Here is a 16,388-nt window from a genome sequence, read left to right as displayed (position 1 = left end):
TGTAAAATACGTGTATTTGGTATGGGAAATATGTTCGGAGTCTACCAGAGTATCCAAGATAGCGGTCCAAAGTCCAAGATAATTGCCCAGTATTCAAGTTAGTGCCTATTTTATGGGATTTTTAATTCTTGCATTATGGGCATATTTTGTATGAAAATATGTCCAGAATTCAAAGTTTGTAATCAGAAAACCCAAGCTGTGCGCTGTTTTACAAGGTCTGCAATATGACTATAGTTTGAATGGGGAAGAATGCCGGTCTTCGTCCAAAACTGGTAACCAGAAAATCATAAACGACATGCCAAAATTCAATACGGCGACTATTTTATGTAATTTTAGGTGCAGAGTCCAAAAATGAATACCAGAACATCCAAGATGGTGTCTCAATGTTCAAGATGGCGGTTAGTTTAGTTGGGGTAGATATCCGGAGTCATAAAATGATGACCGCAAAATCTAAAATGACGTTTCAAAACTTTGCGGCTTCATGACACTTGTTTGGGTTGAGTTTTGGATCGTTGCCTTATATTTTCTGAATATTGGATGTTATGCTAATATAAAATGTATCCATATTGAGTAGATTTAGCAAGCAGTTTTCATTTTGTATTTATGTCAATGTCATCAACATGTCGAAATTAGAAGAAAGAAGACATTAGAAATTAGAAGAAAGAAGAGGTAATTCTGAATAAGTATGTTCTGCAGGAGGTAAAGTATGATATCATTCAATAGATGAAGATAATTGTATGGGGAAAGAAGGAGTTCGTTGTGTAATTATTCTTTCTCAAATAATAAATAAAAAGAAAATAATAGCAAATAAAGAAATTATTCTTCCTAAAGAAGAAATAATATTTCAAGTTAAATAACTATCTGGAAAATCAGAGTAACGTCGAGGTATTCCGGCTAATCCTAAAAAATGTTGAGGAAAAAAAGTTAAATTAACTCCAATAAATATTATTGTAAATTGAGCTTTTAATCATGAAGGATTTATAATTATTCCTGTTAATAACGGATATCAATGAATAAATCCTGCTATAATAGCAAATACTGCTCCTATAGATAATACATAATGAAAATGGGCTACTACATAATATGTATCGTGAAGTACAATATCAATTGATGAATTAGCTAAAATTACTCCGGTTAATCCCCCAACTGTAAATAAAAAAACAAATCCTAAAGATCATAAAAGTGCAGGGCTATATGTTAATTGTGTTCCATGAAGAGTAGCTAATCAACTAAAAATTTTAATTCCTGTAGGTACCGCAATAATTATAGTTGCAGATGTAAAATAAGCTCGAGTATCAACATCTATACCAACTGTAAATATATGATGAGCTCATACAATAAATCCTAATAAGCCAATTGTTAATATAGCATAAATTATCCCTAAAGTACCAAAAGTTTCCTTTTTTCCTCTTTCTTGTGTAATAATATGAGAAATTATTCCAAATCCTGGTAGAATTAAAATATAAACTTCTGGATGACCAAAAAATCAAAATAAATGTTGATATAAAATAGGGTCTCCTCCTCCAATTGGATCAAAAAAAGATGTATTTAAATTTCGGTCTGTTAATAATATAGTAATAGCTCCGGCTAATACGGGTAGAGAAAGAAGTAATAAAATAGCTGTAATTACTACTGATCACACAAATAAAGGTAGTCGATCAAGAGTAATACCAGCTGATCGTATATTAATTACAGTTGTAATAAAATTTACTGCTCCTAAAATAGATGAGATTCCCGCTAAATGTAAAGAAAAAATTGCTAAATCAACTGAAGCCCCAGCATGAGCTGTTCCAGAAGAAAGAGGAGGATAAACCGTTCACCCTGTTCCAGCTCCGTTTTCTACTATAGAACTAGAAAGCAGCAGTGTTAAAGAGGGGGGTAATATTCAAAAACTTATATTATTTATTCGAGGGAAAGCTATATCAGGGGCTCCTAGTATTAAGGGTACTAGTCAGTTTCCAAATCCTCCAATTATGATAGGTATTACTATAAAAAAAATTATAATAAAAGCATGAGCAGTAACAATTACATTATAAATTTGATCATTTCCAATAAATATACCAGGATGTCTAAGTTCAGTACGAATTAAAACTCTTAGTGAAGTTCCGACTATTCCAGATCAAATACCGAAAATAAAGTATAATGTTCCAATATCTTTATGATTTGTTGAAAATAACCATTGTCGCGATTAAATGGCTGAAGTTTAGGCAATAAATTGTAAATTTATGTATAAGAAATATTCTTTTTAATCAAACTTTATATTCAATAATGATATTAGACTGCAATTCTAAAGGAATAATTTTTTAATTATTAAAGTTTAAGAATTAAAAGATTAATACAAATATTTTCAGCTTTGAAGGCTATTAGTTTATTTAACTTAAATTCTTATTATAAAATTATAAAAATTAATGAAATTATTAATAATCCTATAATAGAGATAAAATTTATAGTTAAAATTAATGTTAAATTATTATTATTATGTTGATTAATTAATAATCAAGAATTTTTATTATAATTTAATATATAAATACTATAAGATATTCGTAAATAATAATAAAGAGTTACTAATGTTAAACAAACAGCAATAAATAAAATAAATATTTGATTTATTTCTACTAAATTTTGAATGACCAATCATTTAGGTAAAAATCCTAAAAAAGGAGGTAATCCTCCTAATGATAATAAATTTAAAAATATAAAAAATTTTATATAAGGATTTATTATAGATAAATTAAAAATTTGATTAAAATGAAATAATTTAAAATTATTAAATATTAAAATAATTGAAATTGATAAAATTGAATATAAAATAAAATATGTTATTCATAATAATTCATTATTTATTATAGCTAAAAGCATTCACCCTAAATGATTAATAGAAGAAAAAGCTATTAATTTACGTAAGGAGGTTTGATTTAATCCCCCAAATGCCCCAATAATTATAGAAAATAAAATAGTAAATAGAAAAAAATTATAATTTAAATTATAAGAAATTAATATTAATGGGGCAATTTTTTGTCAAGTTATAAGGATTAATCCATTAATCCAAGATAACCCTTCTATTACTCCAGGGAATCAAAAATGAAAGGGAGCTGCTCCTCTTTTTAATAATAATGTTGATAAAATTAATAAATTATTAAAATTATTATTTATTATTCAATTTCTATTAAAAAATATTATTATTAAAATAATAGCAAATAATAAAATTGAAGAAGCAAAGGCTTGAACTAAAAAATATTTTAATCTACTTTCTGAAGTTATTAGATTTTTTTTACTTTCATTTATTAAGGGAATAAATGAAAGTAAATTAATTTCTAATCCTATTCATGCCCCTAGTCAAGAGTTAGCTGAAATAGTAATTAAAGACCCAGAAATTAATATAATAAAAAAAATGTTATTGGAAATTTTTTTAATTAAAAAGAAAAGGATTATTACCTTTATAAGTGGGGTATGAACCCAATAGCTTAATTAGCTTATCTTTTTATATTTTAGTGTATGATGCACAAAAGTTTTTGAAACTTTTAGAAATAGTTTAATTCTATTAAATATAAATAATGAATAAAGTATTAAATCTTTATAATTTACCCTATCAAGGTAATCCTTTTTATCAGGCAATTCATTAATTTTTTTTTATTATTATTATAAGTACAAAACAAAAAAATGGAACTAATTTAATAAAATCACTCAATTTTTTTATTTATTTTATTATTATTTTAATATAAATATTTATATTATAATTAAATATTTATATAAATATAATATAAATATTTATATTATAATTAAATATTTATATAAATATAATATAAATATTTATATTATAATTAAACATATATATATATTATTTATATAAATATAATATATTTAATAATATATATATTTATATTAATAATTAAATATTTATATTAAATATATATGATATATCAAAATCAAACATAATTATGGTTAAACATAAATAACAGTGAAGTATTTATAAGCCTATGGGTCTTAAATGAAGAAAAAAAAATAATAATTTAATATATAATAAATTTATAATAATATAGAATAGATTTATATAAATTATTAATTAATTATGACTATAATTAATTAAATATAATATATATATATATATATATATAATAAATTTATTATATATATATATAATATATTATAATAAATAATTTATTAATAAATATTATTTATATATATATATATATATATATATTAAATATAAATTATTTATATATATATATATATATATATATATAAATATATATTTATATATTAAATATAAATTATTTATATATATATAAGTAAATTAATTAAATAGATTTATTTAATTTAAAATTTTATATATAAAAAAAAAAAAATAAGAAGTAAAATTAAATTATTTAATTAAAAATAAATTAACAAAATATAAAATAATTAATATAATATAAATAAATTATTTATTTGGGATTGAACTAATTATAATTATTATTAAATTATTTATAATTGATTTAATGATATGTGTATATTTTATAAAATATAATAATATTTATTAATAAATTATAAAATAATTATTTATATATAAATAAATTATTAAAGTATTAAAATATTAAAATAAATTAAGGGGTTATTTTAATAATTTTGATGCTCCTAGGAAGAAATGAACTAATTATAATTATTATTAAATTATTTATAATTGATTTAATAATATGTGTATATTTTATAAAATATAATAATATTTATTAATAAATTATAAAATAATTATTTATATATAAATAAATTATTAAAGTATTAAAATATTAAAATAAATTAAGGGGTTATTTTAATAATTTTGATGCTCCTAGGAAGAAATGAACTAATTATAATTATTATTAAATTATTTATAATTGATTTAATAATATGTGTATATTTTATAAAATATAATAATATTTATTAATAAATTATAAAATAATTATTTATATATAAATAAATTATTAAAGTATTAAAATATTAAAATAAATTAAGGGGTTATTTTAATAATTTTGATGCTCCTAGGAAGAAATGAACTAATTATAATTATTATTAAATTATTTATAATTGATTTAATAATATGTGTATATTTTATAAAATATAATAATATTTATTAATAAATTATAAAATAATTATTTATATATAAATAAATTATTAAAGTATTAAAATATTAAAATAAATTAAGGGGTTATTTTAATAATTTTGATGCTCCTAGGAAGAAATGAACTAATTATAATTATTATTAAATTATTTATAATTGATTTAATAATATGTGTATATTTTATAAAATATAATAATATTTATTAATAAATTATAAAATTTTAAATTATTATTTTAATTTATAAAATTATTATTTTATTTTAGTTAATATTTTTGTTATTATTTTATTTTACATGTAAATTTTTGTGTGAATTAAATTAATTTTTAAAAAATTAAATTTATAAATATTTATTCGCAGTAATTAATATTAATTAAAAAAGAAATTTTGTATTAGTAATAATATATAGTATTGGTAAAATTTGTGCCAGCTACTGCGGTTATACAAATAATACAAATAAAAATTTTTAGTATTAGTTAAATGATTAAATTTATAATATAAATTTAAATTTATTAGGTGAAATTTTTAAATTTATTTATTTATTATTATTAAAAATAATTTAAGCTATAAACTTTTTATAATAAACTAGGATTAGATACCCTATTATTAAAAATAAATATTTAAATGCTAAAGTAGTATTAGTTATATTCTTAAAATTTAAAAAATTTGGCGGTGTTTTAGTCTTTTTAGAGGAATCTGTTCTGTAATTGATAATTCACATTGAACCTTACTTAAATTTGTTTAATTTGTATATCGCCGTCATCAGAATATGTTATAAGATAAAAATTTTCTAAAAATTTAATTTAATAAAATGTCAGGTCAAGGTGCAGTTTATATTTAAGTAGAAATGGATTACAATAATTTTATTTAAATGGATAATTTTTTGAAATAAAGATTTGAAGGTGGATTTAATAGTAATATAAAAGAGATTATTTATATGATTTTAGCTCTAAAACATGTACATATCGCCCATCGTTCTTATTTTTAAAATAAGATAAGTTGTAACATAGTAGATGTACTGGAAAGTGTATCTAGAAAGACAATTTAAAGCTTAATTAGTAAAGTATTTCATTTACATTGAAAAGAAATTTGTGCAAATCAATTTAAATTGATTAAATTTTATTTATTAATTTTATTTATTTAAGTATTATATTTAATAAAAATAATTTTAATTCAATATAGTTTTAGTATTTTTTAAAGAAATAATAATTTTAATAATAGTTTATTTGTATTGTAAAAGAAGATTGAAATAATTTGAAAAATTTTTATTTTAAAAGAAAATTTAATTTATTGTACCTTGTGTATCAGGGTTTATTAATTAATTAATTATTATAGTAATTTTTCTCGAATTTTAAAGATTTAATTATATATAAAAGTTATTGTGGAATAATTATTTTTAATATATAATTAGAAATGAAATGTTAATCGTTTTAAAATATATCTAGTTTTTTAAGAAATAAATTTAATTTAGATTTATAAATTAAAAGTATTATTTATTTAATATTTTTAATTTATAAAATTAATATTTTAAGGGATTAGCTTTAAAATAAATTTTTAAATTTTAAAAAAGTATTTAATAAATGTAAGCTTAAAAATAGTTATCATTAATAAATTTGTTATAATTTATTTTAAATTTTTTATTATTTATTATAAAATTAAATTATTTATTAAAATATAAATTTTAATATTAATGATTTATAAATTATGATAAAATTAGTATATTTAATTTATATAAATTATTTAAATTGAGAGGTTTAAATAAGGAATTCGGCAAATTATATATTCACCTGTTTATCAAAAACATGTCTTTTTGTATTTAATTTAAAGTCTAACCTGCCCACTGATAGATATTAAAGGGCCGCAGTATTTTGACTGTGCGAAGGTAGCATAATCAGTAGTCTTTTAATTGAAGGCTTGTATGAATGGTTGAATGAGATATATACTGTCTTTTTTAAATTTTTATAGAATTTTATTTTTTAATTAAAAAGTTAAAATATAATTAAAAGACGAGAAGACCCTATAGATCTTTATTTTTGTTAATTATAAGTTAAAAAGAATAATTAAATTTATAGTTTAATAAAAAATTTTACTGGGGTGGTATTAAAATTTAATTAACTTTTATTATTTGTTTACATTAATATATGTATATTTGATCCAATTTTATTGATTAAAAAATTAAGTTACCTTAGGGATAACAGCGTAATTTTTTTTTAGAGTTCTTATCGACAAAAAAGATTGCGACCTCGATGTTGGATTAAGAATTATTTTTAGGTGTAGAAGTTTAAAGTTTAGGTCTGTTCGACCTATGAATTCTTACATGATCTGAGTTCAAACCGGCGTAAGCCAGGTTGGTTTCTATCTTTAATGAATTATTATATTATAGTACGAAAGGACCTAATATAAAAAATATAAATTTTAAATTTATGAATTATATTAATATTTAATAAAACTATTTTGGCAGATTAGTGCAGTAAATTTAGAATTTATTTATATAATTTAATTAATTATAAATAGTATTGTTTTTTATAGATTATTTATTATCATTAATTGGAAGTTTATTATTAGTAGTTTGTGTAATAGTAGGAGTAGCTTTTTTGACTTTATTAGAACGTAAGGTTTTAGGATATATTCAAATTCGTAAGGGGCCTAATAAAGTAGGTTTTATAGGGTTATTGCAGCCTTTTAGTGATGCTGTGAAGTTATTTACTAAGGAACAAACTTATCCTTTATTGTCAAATTATATTTTTTATTATTTTTCTCCTATTTTTTCTTTATTTTTATCATTATTAATTTGAATGAGAATACCTTACTTAATTAAATTATATTCTTTTAATTTAGGTGTTTTATTTTTTTTATGTATTACAAGTTTAGGGGTTTATACTGTAATAGTTGCTGGATGATCTTCAAATTCAAATTATGCTTTATTAGGGGGTTTACGAGCAGTAGCTCAAACTATTTCTTATGAAGTAAGTTTAGCATTAATTTTATTAAGATTTATTTTTTTAATTGGGAATTATAATTTTTTAAATTTTTATTTATATCAAAAATTTATATGATTTATTATTTTTTGTTTTCCTTTAAGATTAGTTTGATTTGCTTCATGTTTAGCTGAGACTAATCGGACTCCTTTTGATTTTGCTGAAGGAGAATCTGAATTAGTTTCTGGATTTAATGTAGAATATAGAAGAGGGGGATTTGCTTTAATTTTTTTAGCAGAATATTCAAGAATTTTATTTATAAGAATATTATTTAGAGTAATTTTTTTAGGTAGAGATATTTATAGAATTATATTTTTTTTAAAATTAACTATAATTTCTTTTTTATTTATTTGAGTACGAGGGACTTTGCCTCGGTTTCGTTATGATAAATTAATATATTTAGCTTGAAAGAGATTTTTACCTATATCTTTCAATTATTTATTTTTTTTTATTGGTTTAAAATTTTTTATTTTGTCTCTATTATTTTAATGAATAATTTTTAGTATTAAATAAATTAATAGAAGGATTTACTTCTTTCTTATGTTTTCAAGACATATGCTATAAAAGCTTATTAATTTAATTTAATAATTTATCTCAATATTTAGATAACATTGGATTAATAATAAAATAAGAGAAGTATAAAACTGTTAAAATTTGTCCTGTTAATACATAAGGATCTTCTACAGGTCGAGCTCCAATTCATGTTAGAAGAGAAGCAATAATTACTATATTTCAAAATAAAATTTGATTTAATGGATAAAATTGGAACCCTCGGAATTTACTAATATGAGTAAATGGAAAAATTATTAAAATTGCAATTGATAAAACTAATGCAATTACTCCTCCTAATTTATTAGGAATTGATCGTAAAATTGCATATGCAAATAAAAAATATCATTCAGGTTGAATATGAACAGGAGTAACTAAGGGATTAGCAGGAATGAAATTTTCTGGATCTATTAATAAATAATTAAATTTTCAAATAAATCCTATTAAAATTCATATAAAAATAATAAATCCAATAATATCCTTATAAATAAAATAAGGATGAAAAGGAATTTTATCAACATTAGAATTTAATCCTAATGGATTATTAGATCCAGTTTGATGTAAAAATAATAAATGAATTATAGTTAATGCTAATACAATAAAAGGTAAAATAAAATGAAAAGTAAAAAATCGGGTTAAAGTTGCATTATCAACAGCAAATCCTCCTCAAATTCATTGTACTAAATCTGTTCCTAAATATGGAATAGCTGATAAAAGATTAGTAATTACAGTAGCACCTCAAAAAGATATTTGACCTCAAGGTAAAACATATCCTAAAAATCCTGTTGCTATTACTATAAATAAGATAATTACTCCAATTATTCATGTTGGAACAAATAAATAAGAGTTATAGTAAATTCCTCGACCTACATGAATAAATAAACAAGCAAAAAAAAAGAAGCTCCATTAGCATGGCAAATTCGTAAAAATCAACCATTATTTACATCTCGATAAATATGATTTACTCTATTAAAAGCAGTTTCAATATCTGCTGTATAATGTATTGCTAAAAATAATCCTGTTAAAATTTGAATAATTAAACATAATCCCAGTAATGATCCAAAATTTCATCAGGCTGAAATATTAGAAGGAGCAGGTAAATCCACTAAAGCATTGTTAGCTATTTTTAATAAAGGATGTGTTTTTCGTAATGATTTAGTCATTAATTTATTGGTCGTAATGGGCCATAATTTTTTTTTGTAATTTTTACTGTTACTAATAAAGTTAAAAATAAATAATTAATCAATAATAAGGTAATCAAATTAGTTGGAAAATTATATATTTTATTTAATGAAATTGTGTCTTCTATTAAAAAATTATTTATTAAAGATAATTTAATTATTTCATTATTATTAATGAAAGGTTCAATAATTAATTTATCAAAAAATAAATAAAATATTAAGAATAATATAATTATGAAAATGCTAATAAATGTTAATTTTATTGATAAAGAAAACATTTCATTAGATGAAAGGGATGTTACATAAATAAATAAAACTAATATTCCTCCTATAAAAATTAAAAATAGCACGTATGAAAATCAAAAAGTTTTTATAAGTATTCCTGTTAATAAAGAAGTTAAAAATGTTTGAATTAATAATATTAGACCTATAGCAAGGGGGTGTTTTATTTGTATAAAAATAAAACTAATAATAAAACTGATTAATATAATTAATATTATAATATCAAGAAATAGTTTATAATAAAATATTAACTTTGGGAGTTAATGAAAAGGAAGAATCTTTTTTCTTGAAGTTTTAAAAAAATAATTTTTATTTTTAGTTTACAAGACTAATGTTTTTTTTAAACTATTAAAACTAATGATAAATTTATATATATATTATTTAATAATTATTATATTTATTTTTGGGTGTATTGTTTTTATTTCTAGACGAAAACATCTTCTTTGTACATTATTAAGATTAGAATTTATAGTATTAATATTATTTATATTATTATTTTTATATTTAAATTTTATAAATTATGAGAGTTATTTTAGTATATTTTTTTTAACTTTTTGTGTATGTGAAGGAGTATTAGGGTTGTCTATTTTAGTATCAATAATTCGGACTCATGGTAATGATTATTTTCAAAGTTTTTCTATTTTACAATGTTAAAATTTATTTTTATACTTATATTTATATTTTTTTTACTTTTTAAAAAAAATATTTATTGAATGGTTCAGAATTTAATTTTTTTAGCAACAAGTTTATTTATAATTAAAATTAGATCCTTATATTATTTTTGTAATATTTCTTATTATTTTGGTTTAGATATAATTTCTTATGGTTTAATTTTATTAAGATTTTGAATTTGTGGTTTAATTTTAATAGCTAGAGAAGGAGTAATTCGTTATAATAATTATATTAATTTATTTTTATTTATAATTATTTTTTTATTATTAATATTAATTTTTACTTTTAGTTCTATAAGTATATTTATGTTTTATTTATTTTTTGAAAGAAGTTTAATTCCTACATTATTTTTAATTTTAGGATGAGGTTATCAACCAGAGCGATTACAAGCAGGTGTTTATTTATTATTTTATACATTATTAGCTTCATTACCTTTATTAATTGGAATTTTTTATATTAAAAATGATACTTATACAATAAATTTTATTATATTAAGTTATAAAAATTTATATAATTTAGATTTTTTATATTTGTGTATGGTGGTTGCTTTTTTAGTAAAAATACCAATATTTTTAGTTCATTTATGATTACCTAAAGCTCATGTTGAGGCACCTGTTTCAGGTTCTATAATTTTAGCTGGAGTTTTATTAAAATTGGGGGGATATGGTTTATTACGGGTATTTTCAATTATACAAATTTTGGGGACAAAATTTAATTTTATTTGAGTTAGAATTAGATTAGTTGGAGGAGTTTTAGTAAGTTTAATTTGTTTATGACAAATAGATTTAAAATCTTTAATTGCTTATTCTTCTGTAGCCCATATAGGAATTGTATTAAGAGGGTTAATAACGATAACTTATTGAGGATTAAATGGTTCTTATACTTTAATAATTGCTCATGGATTATGTTCTTCAGGGTTATTTTGTTTAGCTAATATTGCCTATGAACGAATGAGCAGACGAAGTTTATTAATTAATAAAGGGATATTAAATTTTATACCAAGTTTGTCATTATGATGATTTTTATTATGTTCTGGAAATATGGCTGCTCCTCCAACTTTAAATTTATTAGGAGAAATTTCTTTATTAAATAGAATTATTAGTTGATCTTGATTAACAATAATTAGTTTATCTTTATTATCTTTTTTTAGAGCAGCTTATACATTATTTTTATTTGCATATAGACAACATGGGAAAATTTATTCAGGAATATACTTTTTTTCTTCAGGAAGAAGTCGAGAATTTTTATTATTAATATTACATTGACTACCATTAAATTTATTAATTATAAAAAGAAGTCTTTGTATATTATGAATTTAATAATTTAAATAGTTTAAAAAAAATATTGATTTGTGGTGTCAATGATATGATGTTATTCATTTTAGATCGTGAATTATTTAGTTAATTATTATAAAAATAGATTTTATATTTTAATTTCTATTAGATTCATTTTATTTATTTTGAGATTAAAATTTTTGTTAATAGATTTAGTATATTTTATTGAATGAGAAGTTGTTTCTTTACATTCAATATCTATTGTAATAACTTTTTTATTTGATTGAATAAGATTAATATTTATATCTTTTGTTTTATTGATTTCTTCTTTAGTAATTTTTTATAGTAATCAATATATAGCTGAAGATTTTAATATTAATCGATTTATTTTATTAGTATTAATATTTGTAATATCAATAATAATATTAATTATTAGTCCTAATTTAATTAGAATTTTATTAGGTTGAGATGGATTAGGATTAGTTTCTTACTGTTTAGTTATTTATTTTCAAAATATTAAGTCTTATAATGCAGGTATGTTGACTGCTCTTTCTAATCGAATTGGTGATGTAGCTCTATTGTTAGCTATTGCTTGGATATTAAATTATGGAAGTTGAAATTATATTTTTTATTTAGATATAATAAAAAATAATTTTGAAATAATAATTATTGGAGGGTTAGTTATATTAGCTGCTATAACTAAAAGAGCTCAAATTCCTTTTTCTTCTTGATTGCCTCCAGCTATAGCTGCTCCTACTCCTGTTTCTGCTTTAGTTCATTCTTCTACTTTAGTAACTGCAGGGGTTTATTTATTAATTCGATTTAATATTTTATTAGAAAATTCTACATTAGGCCAATTTTTATTATTAATATCCGGAATAACTATATTTATAGCAGGATTAGGAGCTAATTTTGAATTTGATTTAAAAAAGATTATTGCTTTATCTACATTAAGTCAGTTAGGTTTAATAATAAGAATTTTATCAATAGGATTTTATAAGTTAGCTTTTTTTCATTTATTAACACATGCTTTATTTAAGGCATTATTATTTATTTGTGCTGGGGTAATTATTCACAATACAAAAAATGCCCAAGATATTCGTTTTATAGGAAATTTAAGAATAAGTAATTGATCAATTAATTAAATTTGATGATTTAATAATTAAAATTATTGGTAAAATTAAAGCAATTTCTACATCAAAAATTAAAAAAATAATAGCAATTAAAAAAAATCGTAATGAAAAAGGTAAACGAGAGTAATTTATCGGATCAAATCCACATTCAAAGGGGGAAGATTTTTCTCGATCTATAATAGTTTTTTTTGATAGAATTGTTGCGAGTATTATTACAATAATAGTAATAATAAAAATAATTATTCTTATAAATATTAATATTATAATTATTTATACTAAAATTATTTAGTCCTTGTGATTGGAAGTCACATATACAATTATATACTATATAAATTAATTACCTCATCAATAAATAGAAATATATAAAAATAATCAAACTACATCAACAAAATGTCAATATCAAGCTGCTGCTTCAAAACCAAAATGATGTTTTCTAGAAAAGTGATAATTTAAATGTCGAAATAAACAAATTAATAAAAATGATGTTCCAATTAATACATGAAGTCCATGAAATCCTGTAGCAACAAAAAATGTAGACCCATATACATTATCTGCAATTGTAAAAGGTGCTTCGATATATTCATAAGCTTGAAGAATTGAAAAATAAATTCCTAAAATAACAGTAAAAAATAAACTTTGAATAGTTTGAGTATGATTATTTTCTATTAATCTATGATGAGCTCATGTAACAGTAACTCCTGATGCTAAGAGAATAGCTGTATTAAGTAAAGGAATTTGGAAGGGATTAAAAGGAATAATTCCAATAGGAGGTCAAATTATTCCTAATTCAATAGTTGGGGATAAACTACTATGAAAAAAAGCTCAAAAAAACGAAATAAAAAAAAATACTTCTGAAATAATGAATAAAATTATTCCCCACCGTAATCCTAATGTTACAGGGATAGTGTGAAGACCTTGAAATGTTCCTTCTCGAGAAATATCTCGTCATCATTGATATATTGTAAGTATAGTAATAATATTTCCTAATAGAAATAAAGAGTTATTATATTGATGAAATCATTGAACAAGTCCAGTAACTGTTGTTATAGCTCCAATAGCTCCTGTTAATGGTCAGGGACTATAGTCTACTAAATGAAAAGGGTGATTTGCATGTGTTGACATAAATTAATTTACTTCACTTGAATAAAGGTTCTTAAAACAGCAAATACATAAGATTGAATAATAGCTACAGCTGATTCAAGTACTAATAAAGCAATTTGAGTAATTAAAATTATAGATAAAATAATATAAGATGTTGATATAGGGCCGGTATTTCCTAAAAGAGTTATTAAAAGATGACCTGCAATTATATTAGCTGTAAGTCGTACAGCTAAAGTTCCAGGACGAATTACATTTCTAATTGTTTCAATACAAACTATAAAAGGTATTAGTACAGGAGGGGTACCTTGAGGGACTAGGTGGGCGAATATGTGTTGAGTATGACAAATTCAACCATAAAGTATAAAGCTTAATCATAAAGGAAAAGCTAATGTTAGAGTTAAAGTTAAATGACTAGTACTAGTAAAAATGTATGGGAATAGTCCTAAAAAATTATTAAATATAATTAAAGAAAATAAAGACACAAATATTAAAGTTCTTCCATTATGTCCATTTGGTCCTAAAAGAGTTTTAAATTCTTTATGAAGAGTTAATAAAATATTATTTCAAATAATTTGGAATCGATTAGGTATTAATCAAAATGTTGATGGGATAATTAAAAGACCAATAAAAGTTCTAAATCAATTTAATGATATATTGAAAATAGTAGTTGAAGGGTCAAATACAGAAAATAAGTTTGTTATCATTTTCAATTTAATTTATATTGTTTAATATTTAAATTTTGGGAAGATTCATTTGAATTATAAAAAAAACAAAAGTAATTTTTTACATTAAAAATTACTAATGTAATTGAAAAAATAAAAAATAAAGTTAATCAACTAATTGGAGCTATTTGAGGAATTAAAAAATATTAGATGATCTAATTTTTTTAGTTTGACATACTAAGGTTTTTGATTAAACTAATTTTTTTAAAAAATTAAATTTCATTAGAAGTAAGTGCTAATTTACTATATTATGATTTAAGAGATCATTACTTGCTTTCAGTCATCTAATGAATTTATTTGAGAAGAAATTCATTTAATAAAATAATTTATTGGGATTCTCTCAATAACAATTGGTATGAAACTATGATTTGCTCCACAAATTTCTGAGCATTGTCCATAAAATAATCCAGGTTGATTTATTAAAAAATTAGTTTGATTTAAACGTCCGGGAGTAGCATCAATTTTTATTCCTATAGAAGGAACTGTTCAAGAATGAATTACATCAGTAGCAGTTACTAAAATTCGAATTTGATTATTTATTGGAAGAATAACTCGATTATCAACATCTAATAAACGAAATCCATTAATATCTAATTCATTAGTTGGAATTATGTAAGAATCAAATTCTAAATTTAGAAAATTAGAATATTCATAACTTCAATATCATTGATGGCCAATAACTTTTAAAGTAATTAAAGGAGAATTAATTTCATCTATTAAGTATAAAAGTCGTAAAGAAGGAAAGGCAATAAATATTAAAATAATTGCAGGAAGGATAGTTCAAATAATTTCAATTGTTTGTCCGTGAAGTAAATATCGATTTGTAAATTTATTAAAAAATAATATAAATATAATATATGCAATTATAATAGTAATTATAATTAAAATTAATAAAGTATGATCATGAAAAAAATTTAATTGTTCTATTAAAGGAGAAGTACTATTTTGAAGTCCTAGATTTATTCATGTTGCCATTTTCTAATAAAAGAAAGTTTTGTGGGGCGGACCTGGTGTGGTGGTTAGAACACTTGACTATCATGCCGAGGACCTGGGATCGAATCCCACTCCCGGCAAACTCACAAAAACGTGAGTTCTTTCTTCGGAAGGAAAGTAAAGCGTGGGTCCCGAGATGAACTAGCTTAGGGCTAAAAATCTTGTTGATACAGGGGATGGCCAAAATGTTTGGGATAGGCAACTTTTTTCTCCCACAAAAAAAAATCAATATGCTGTAACTTTTCATAGAGTACATCAAAAAATATCAAATTTTTACTGTTTGTCAACCTATTACATGTGCATCATTGGTACAAATTTGGGCTTGATTGATTAATATTTCGCAAAGTTAGAACCGTTCGGGTAAAACACTATTTTTTAGACAACTCATTTTTAAACTGTCATATCTCGGAAACCAGTGTACCGGAGTGAACG

The 16,388-nt window shown here is 21.4% G+C and overlaps 2 protein-coding genes and 4 pseudogenes across 4 annotated transcripts; 2 read left to right on the top strand and 4 right to left on the bottom strand.

Moving 5' to 3' along the window:
- Window positions 1-643: 643 nt before the first annotated feature.
- On the bottom strand, window positions 644-2,182 carry LOC115258217 (cytochrome c oxidase subunit 1-like; annotated as a pseudogene).
- On the bottom strand, window positions 652-3,950 carry LOC134284467 (NADH-ubiquinone oxidoreductase chain 2-like; annotated as a pseudogene). The gene is made up of 2 exons (XR_009995791.1): window positions 3,933-3,950; window positions 652-3,435 (listed from the first exon to the last, which is right to left on the bottom strand). The product of XR_009995791.1 is annotated as an NADH-ubiquinone oxidoreductase chain 2-like (transcript).
- Window positions 3,951-5,882: 1,932 nt separating this feature from the next.
- Window positions 5,883-9,275, top strand: LOC134284466 (NADH-ubiquinone oxidoreductase chain 1-like). Its single transcript, XM_062843338.1, is given in 2 exon segments — window positions 5,883-5,895; window positions 7,586-9,275. Coding segments are annotated over 2 exon segments (831 nt in total). The 3' UTR covers window positions 8,404-9,275.
- Window positions 8,618-10,512, bottom strand: LOC134284470 (NADH-ubiquinone oxidoreductase chain 6-like). Its single transcript, XM_062843339.1, is given in 2 exon segments — window positions 8,618-10,312; window positions 10,498-10,512. Coding segments are annotated over 2 exon segments (567 nt in total). The 3' UTR covers window positions 8,618-9,760.
- Window positions 10,513-10,909: 397 nt separating this feature from the next.
- Window positions 10,910-12,055, top strand: LOC134284469 (NADH-ubiquinone oxidoreductase chain 4-like; annotated as a pseudogene).
- A 1,418-nt stretch (window positions 12,056-13,473) lies between these two features.
- On the bottom strand, window positions 13,474-15,938 carry LOC134284468 (cytochrome c oxidase subunit 2-like; annotated as a pseudogene). The gene has a single exon (XR_009995792.1). The product of XR_009995792.1 is annotated as a cytochrome c oxidase subunit 2-like (transcript).
- Between the last annotated feature and the right edge of the window lie 450 nt (window positions 15,939-16,388).

This window comes from Aedes albopictus, unplaced genomic scaffold, assembly GCF_035046485.1.
Source record: "Aedes albopictus strain Foshan unplaced genomic scaffold, AalbF5 HiC_scaffold_161, whole genome shotgun sequence".
Lineage (NCBI taxonomy): Eukaryota > Metazoa > Arthropoda > Insecta > Diptera > Culicidae > Aedes > Aedes albopictus.
This window is presented reverse-complemented; position numbering and strand designations above follow the sequence as displayed.